General features: G+C 32.1%; 1 protein-coding gene across 3 annotated transcripts; it reads left to right on the plus strand.

Annotated features, from left to right (window-relative positions):
* Nucleotides 1-3,704: 3,704 nt before the first annotated feature.
* On the plus strand, nt 3,705-7,109 carry LOC107951856 (amino acid transporter AVT6E). Of its 3 annotated transcripts, none has more exons than XM_041086495.1 (3): nt 3,706-5,507; nt 5,703-5,784; nt 6,739-7,109. In XM_041086495.1, the coding sequence occupies exon 1, from the start codon at nt 4,003-4,005 to the stop codon at nt 5,470-5,472; it is 1,470 nt and encodes a 489-aa protein (XP_040942429.1). In that variant the 5' UTR covers nt 3,706-4,002; the 3' UTR covers nt 5,473-5,507; nt 5,703-5,784; nt 6,739-7,109. The 3 variants fall into 3 exon arrangements, with proteins under 3 accessions (XP_040942438.1, XP_040942429.1, XP_040942422.1); XM_041086488.1 differs by having other exon boundaries at nt 5,703-5,752; XM_041086504.1 differs by having other exon boundaries at nt 3,705-5,752.
* Nucleotides 7,110-8,122: the final 1,013 nt, after the last annotated feature.

An 8,122-nucleotide genomic window follows, 5' to 3' on the forward strand; every position in this document is an offset into this window, starting at 1 on the left:
CTTTGGCTATTAGAGGAGGTAATCAGGAGGATTGTGGGGATTCCTTCACCCCATTCGGTAGTATGGGTTGATAGGATTATTTAGGGTGGTACTTTAACAAGTTTCTTTTCTATCAAAAGTGCCTATGGGAAACTTCAGAAAAGTTCATGGAATCCGACGAAAGTGGTGTGGTAGATTCCTTTGGAAATATCAAGGGCCTTAATGGGTTAGATTCTTTATTTGGCTTGCTTTCAAGCAGCAGTTGCTTACTAATATAGAAAGAGTTCATTGGGGTCCTGGGCACAATACGGCCTATGGGGTTTGTGGGCATATCTCAAAAGATGTGCTATATGTCATTAGAGATTGTCCTGCAGCAAGAAATATTTGGAGTCAATTAATTCCTGTTGACCGATATAACTCACTTTTCTAGAAATTTACAGGAATGACTTATCTCAAACTTACAGAACTGTTATAACTAGTGCTTGGGTAATGTTGATTAGCAATATTTCTTTGGGATTATCACTTGATGCATTTGGAAGAATCAAAATCTCTTCATTTTTCAAGGCACATCCTAGAGTAGCAGTGATGCTATCATGGCTTCTTATAGCTGGCTAAACAATATGTCTCTTCGAGTAAAAGATCAGCCACTAAGCCTTGAAAACCGATTCCTGGCTCATATTTGATCAGAAATTGGGTTTGTTTGAATACTAATGGATCTGTCAGGTATGAAGCTAGCTTTGCTGCAGCAAAGGAGAATTGTGCGAGATAGAAATAGGGGGTGGATTCGTGGTTTAATAAGTACTTGGGGAGTTGTTCAGTTTTTGATGCCGAATTGTGAAGCATCTTGGATGGGTTGGTTCTTTTAATTGATCAGGGGTATGATAATGTGTTAATCGAGACTGATACTCTTGAGGCGGCTAAAGCCATTCAGGAGAGGCCTTCAAATGGTTCAAATTATGCTTTGATTAGGAGAATTCATCAGTTGTTGTCCTAGATTGATCATTGGAGTATTTGGCACATATCTAGAGAGGATAACTAGGATGTTGATAGCCTGGTCAGGTTGGTACATGATGGAAGTAATAGATTACGATTGTTCGAGGTCTCCCTGTTAGGGGGATAAATTAATTTATGTAGTTAATTTATTTATTCTTCTATGTCACAAAAATAATAAACGAAAAGAGAGTAAAAAAGAAAATAAATAAAGAAATGAAAAAAGATAGATAATTAATATTGAAAAAGAAAGAAAACAATTTTTTAAAACACGTGGCATATTTAGCACACCACGTCAAATGCACGTTAATTGAGTAACGGCAATAAACAATGGAGTGGCTTTTTTGTAATAACTTGAAAATGTTAGTGACATTTTTATAAATTTTAAAAGGTTAGTGGAAAAATTGAAAAATAAACAAAGTTGAATGCTATTTGATGTAGTGTACCCTTAAATATTTTATTGTCTCTGTTTTTTTGTAATGCAATTATTTACTAAAATTCAATTGAAAATTTCATCTTGAGAGTTGATTTGGTTTTTTGTTCACAGAGTGATGCTTTATCCAAAACCAGATGCTTTGGATCATCCTCAACATCTTGATAGTAATAACATAAAAGGTAATGATAATTGTAATGGATGTTTTATTTTACCAATCAACTGGTGGGTTTGTTTCTTTTCTTCATTTGTTGTTGTTTTTTTAAATATATATATAATTATAATTTTAGAAAATAAATTATTAATTTTCATATTTTTTAGAATTTTTTATGTTTTTATATTTTTTATAATTATTTTTAAAAAAATTCTAAAAATACAAAACCAATATTTTAACCATATTTTAGAAATTAAATTAAATATTTCAACCATATTTCAGTAATTAAATTAAAAATACAAAACCAATATTTTTTAGAATTAATATGTCACCTCATTATTTCGTTAATGGGCTAATGAAAGTTAAATGAATAAGTGACTAGAATATAATATTTTGATAACATTAGTGAAACTTTTAAAAGTCAAAAGACCATAAAATAATTTTAAACAAAGCTTAATACTCACTTTAACCTTGACCCCTCAGCTATACTTATTTTCCCACTTAAGTATTTAAACTTTTTTTTCATCTCATCCTATTTTTTTGTAATGACATTAAAAAATCAATTGACATGTGGCACCAATTAGAACTTGTCACTTGGCACATCCAGCTAATTAGAATGTGCCACGTGGCAATAGGTTTATTAAAATTTAAAAATTTAAATTTAAAAATAGAAAAAAGAGAATATTTAAAAAATACATTGACTTTGACCAATCATTTACCAACCTTGATTATTGATTAGCATTGACCACTATTAATCCATGTTGGTGTTTTTTTTATTTTTACTTTTAAGTAATTTTCATATATTTTTAAAAGATATATTTTTTTTACAATTTTTAAAGAAATAAAAAATGTTCTAAAATCTATATATTCAATTATTCAAATTTTAAATTAACTTTTTTCAATTTCTAGAGATTAAGCTTTTTTTTTTGTGAAAAAACAAAAATAGAATTACAACTTAAAAGAAACTAAGAAACTCTAAAAGCTTTATCCTGCTGAATAGTCATAGCCACTACAACAGGAGGGAATTCAAATATCTGGAGGGAAGTTTGCCAAGAAAGACTAATCTTTGCCAATTGGTCTGCAATTAAATTACACTCTCGAGGAACATACTTGATTACCCACTGATCTTCAGAGAACAAAACTCGTTTAACTCTTCTAAGCAAGGTAATGTCGAAATCCACATTTTCTTCCATAGTCAAGGCCCTTACCACTTCTAAATTATTCGTCTGAATCTTGACTTTCTTATGCCCTCTATTCAATAAAATGAAGATGCCGTCAAGAATGCCCCAAAGTTCTACTCCAAAGGTGAACATCTGCCCAGATAATGAGTGAATCCCAAGATCTAATTTCCATCTTAATCACGAACCACTCCACCTGCTGAGGCATTTCCGGAGTCTCTAGCCACTGCACCATCAGTAAATAATTGCACCCAAACATCAGAAGAATGGTGATAGATCTCTGACGAAGATGAGATAACCTTAGTCCCAAGCATAAATGGCTCAAAATGTTGGGCCCAACTAAGAGAGGACTTAAGAGCATCATAAGCCGTCCAATTAATATTTTGAAAAATGAACAAATTTCTGTTCTTCCAAATTCTCCAAGCTATTAGTCCAAAAAGGTACGATCAAGTAATTCCCTTATCCTGCATCTTTAAGATGACAACAAAGATTAGTTGAAAACTAGATTTGAAAAGGATTAAGTTAAACTTTTTCTATTTTTTTATTGATTGCTTTGAATGTTTAGAATTTATCATTTTTGAAAAGATAATAAAATTTATTACAACTTTTATAGAATATATATTTTTAATTTTTATAAAATTTTCAAATTTTGTATATTATTATTAATTAAAATTTGTATTTATATTTTTTAATTTTAATTTTTTTGAATTTTATATATATATAACTTTTTATCTTTTGAACCAATATAATATATATAACACATTAAAAAAAATGATCTGGCGATTTCTAATAGTGTTACGTGTTAAACCTTATAAACTAATTTATGTAAGAGAAGATAATTTAAGTATAAAGGGAAAAACCATTTTAAGGAAAATTTAACACCACAGGTGTAGTTTACCAATCTAATAATAATAAGGGCAGAATAAGGCAAAGTGATAAATATGATGGTTTAGATCTATGTCATTCATTTAACATGGCAACATCGAAAGATTAAATCTACATTTCTATAAAATTACATCCTCCAATGGGGCAGCACTGGAAAGCTTTTCCTTTATTTCCAAACAAATTGCTCTCTCTCCCCTTCCAGTAAAGCATCCAAAAACGTTGACCCACCACGGATCTGCTGCTTTTTCTTGACCCTTTCAAAATCCATTCCATTCAATTCAATTCCTCCCAATTCTCTGTAAGTTTTTTAATCGTTACATTCGATTTTTTCCTGAGAGATCTTCACAAAGTTTCAATCTTCTTTATCATTTCTTTGATCTAGAATGGATAGTAATTATTCAGCTATACCCAAAGGCTCATTTGTAGAATTACAAATGCAAAATGAACCCCACGACTTTAGATCCCAACAAAAATCGCTCCTCTCTGATGATGGGAACCGGGTAAATCATCCCAAGGTTATTGATACTGATGATGTTGATACTGATGTTGATGTTGATCTCGATGATTGTACCCTTGTTTTAAGTAAACCCAATAGCGGGTCTGGTGTTTCTGGTGCTGTTTTTAACTTAACCACCACAATTATTGGTGCTGGAATCATGGCTTTACCTGCTACTATGAAGGTTCTTGGAATTGTTTTAGGAATTTTTTTGATAATCCTGATTGGGATTTTGTCTGAAATTAGTGTCGAGATGTTGATTAGGTTTGCGGTTTCTTGTAAAGCTAGATCTTATGGGGAAGTTGTGCAAATTGCAATGGGGAGAACTGCTAGGGTTTTGTCTGAGATTTGCATAATTGTCAACAATGCAGGTGTCCTGATAGTTTATTTGATTATTATGGGTGATGTTATGTCTGGTTCGGTTCGTCATATTGGGGTTTTCGATCAGTGGTTAGGACATGGTTTTTGGGATCATAGGAAGTTATTGGTTTTGGCTGTTATGGTTGTTTTTCTTGCTCCACTTTGCGTGTTAGATAGGATTGATTCATTGAGCATGACTTCGGCTGCTTCGGTAGCTCTCGCTGTTGTTTTCGTTGTGGTTTGCTTCGCTGTTGCATTCATCAAGCTTATTGAAGGGAAGATAGAGGCTCCAAGGATGAGCCCAGATTTTGGATCGAAAATGGCAATTTTGGATTTACTAGTAGTTATCCCTATTATGACCAATGCATATGTTTGCCATTTCAATGTTCAACCTATATACAATGAGCTCGAAGGGCGATCTCCTCAAAAGATGAATCAGGTGGGAAGGATCACAACTGTTCTTTGTGTTGTGGTCTATGCCTCAACAGCAATATCAGGGTATTTGCTCTTCGGAAAGGACACTGAAGGTGATGTTTTGACCAATTTTGATAGGAATCTGGGAATTCGTTTTAGCACTGCTTTGAATTATATTGTCCGGGTCGGCTACATTCTTCATTTGGTTCTGGTTTTCCCTGTTATTCACTTTTCCCTACGGCAAACTGTGGATAACTTGGTGTTTGAGGGATCAGCTCCTCTCACGGAGAGTAAAAAAAGGTCTTTGGCATTAACAGTAATATTGTTAGCGCTTATATATATTGGATCTACTATGATCCCAAATATATGGACAGCTTTCAAATTTACTGGAGCAACAACAGCTGTTTCCTTAGGTTTTACGTTCCCTGCTCTAATTGCATTGAGGATAAGTCAGCAAGAAGAGAGCATGAGCTTGAGCAGAGTAGAAAAATTTTTGTCGTGGTTAATGTTAATACTGGCTATGATAGTTAGCATTGCTGGGATAATCGGGAATATTTATACCATCCAAAGTAGTTCTGAATGATTCCTCTTAAAGAGTTTCAGACCTGTTTTCAGAAGGTATTGTTTTGATAATCTTGCTTGAAGCCTTGAAGACTTTTAATATATTCCTATGTTGCTTTGCTTGTTTAATAGACAATCAGATGTTTGAGATGATCGCTACAGTGATGCATTTTTTTTCTGAGGTGCCAGTACACTGGAAGTCTGTGACGCTTTGATCATGCATTAATGTATTGCCTTTTTAATGCTTTACAGAGCAACTGCGGCAGGTTACCCGGCATATGAAGAATGAACCCTTATGTCTTGTAAGTTACTGGGAGTTTACAAATTGAACCATGTAAGGGATATGCTTAGTTACATGTTTCTTCTTGCGCAAAAGATTAGAGTATAACTATCTGCTTAGCAAAAATATTACAATTGATTTAATAATACTTTCCATTTTTATTTGGAGGAAGAGTTATTTTGCTACTTGACTGTTACAATTTTTATGATGCTTGTGCTGCCATGTAGCTGCTTCTATTCAAATACAAAAACTAGAATTGCTTCCTTCTTGAAATCCGTATGATATTTATTAGACGATATGGATTTCATCATGCAAATCTGATATCGCTGATTTATGCCTATATGTTTTGAAATCTATATTTGAATCTTGAAAATAAAACTAATTATCAATTTGAGAATATTCAATATAATTGTACTGTAAAACTTAAATACGCACTGTTGTATTTTATGTTTGTTTAAGAAAATGACACAGAACGCGGCACGTCTTTCAAACTGTTCATCTCTTTGTTACCATTTTTAATACAAAATTTGTGTTAATTAAAGAAAGATGATGGTTCCTGTCTCTCTAGATTAATTTATATAATGACATAAAGAAAACAGCTCCGGGATGGTCTTTTGCCTTTGGAATTTCTAATAAAATTCATGATATGAACTTTGAAAGATAACCATCTAGTTTCCCGTTCTAGTCTCACCCTTCTCATTTGTTGACACTCTTTTTTACATTGTTTAGTTGTCTCTGTTATCCAAATTCTTCATTTCTCTAAAACTTTTACGTAGGATATATATTCAAACATGGGAGGGCACGTGGGATATAATACTTCATATATATGAACAAAAATTAAAAATAATTGAGCATACGTGTATTGTATGTATTCCTATATACGACAGTAACCCTTGAGTCCTGGTAACTTAGGTTGTGATGTCTTTGATGAAAGCTGTGGTCTTCTGCTGGTGAATAGTAGAATAATATATTGCATTGTCGATTTCTTATGCGCCTACATGAATGCAGAGTATTGGAAAAACTGGATCAGCAGGAACAGCTCAACCAAGAATCAGAGGCCCTTCTTGTTCCATTTATTTTAAAGAACCGGTTATATGGTATTTAATTTACTTTTTATTGAACCACTGGTGAGTGGAGATATCACCATTTTAACATTCAATCCGGGGTTTTATTCTATGCACTGATCTCTGAAAAGGAAACCAATTGATAATCTTCTGGTGAAGAAAGATGTAGTTTTAATTAAGAAATGTGTATATTAGAAAGGCTGTATGGATGGGATCTTTCAGTTTCAGGTTTCCATCCCTTCTCTTTCAACATCAAGAAATGTATGCGATTTACATGGATGTTTTTCATTTAATATTCAAGTTGGATGTTTTCTACTCTTGAACTGTGGAAAACCATCATACCGAGAAGATTTTTTGAGGTTTATGCAACTACAATTTCAATGAAAATAATGCTACCTGTTTAATGTTGAAAAGTAATTTTTATGAATAAACTATAATGTAGAGTTAATGTGTTTTTTTTTTTCATTCTTAATCTTCCTGCATAGGTTATTTTCATTATTTATTAAATGTTATTTTAAAACCAATTAATATAGTTTAAATATGTGATTTTCATACATTGATGCCTGTGATAGAATTTCTTATTAATAATTATGTAAAGTGAAATAGGTAGCATATGAAGTGAATTAAACATGTGCAGTTCATGGTAAGCAAATATTTAATTTTGTGACATAATGAATTTTTATAATAATACATAATTTGAATTAAACTGTTAGAAATGAATTAATGTGATGTAATGAAATTTATATTAGATACTTAGTTAAGTATAGGATTCACATGAGTATTTATTGACCTTCCTTGAAGTTTCACACGTTGTTTCATGTGTAGTATGCAAAAAGTGGTCGCATGGAAAGTGTTCGTGTGTGTCTTATTGAATGAAAAATTATCAACAAAGCAAGATGGTAAAGTATGAGTTTCAATTTATGGGCAATAATGTGGCTTAGTACTTAGGTAATGAAAGTATTAAGTAGTTAATGAAATGCTTTGAGAATAAGTTATGTTTAAGTGATGTATAAGTCTTGAAATGTGACACTTTTTAAGTATAGAAGTACATGCCACATAAGAAAATGATTGTGAAAATGAGATGTGAATCAAGATTTAAAATATTGAAGGTAATGGTATTGAAGTGAAATGTTGTGATGGATGTGAAATATAAATTAGAAAGAGATAGAACTTGAATTCGTGATAGTGAATGTCTGATGAGATAGTAATGATGTAATATAGATGAAATAGTAGCTATAGAATTAATTGAATGAAAGAATTACGATGCAAATTGCGAAATAGATTGGAAAGCATGAGAAAAGAATTACAAGAATGGGATGATTTGATTA

This window comes from Gossypium hirsutum, chromosome A02 (genome assembly GCF_007990345.1).
Source record: "Gossypium hirsutum isolate 1008001.06 chromosome A02, Gossypium_hirsutum_v2.1, whole genome shotgun sequence".
NCBI classification, from domain to species: domain Eukaryota; kingdom Viridiplantae; phylum Streptophyta; class Magnoliopsida; order Malvales; family Malvaceae; genus Gossypium; species Gossypium hirsutum.

What these genes read in the sequence shown, in the direction of transcription:
- LOC107951856 (XM_041086504.1), top strand. Translation starts at nt 4,003, where the DNA reads ATGGATAGTAATTATTCAGCTATACCCAAAGGCTCATTTGTAGAATTA.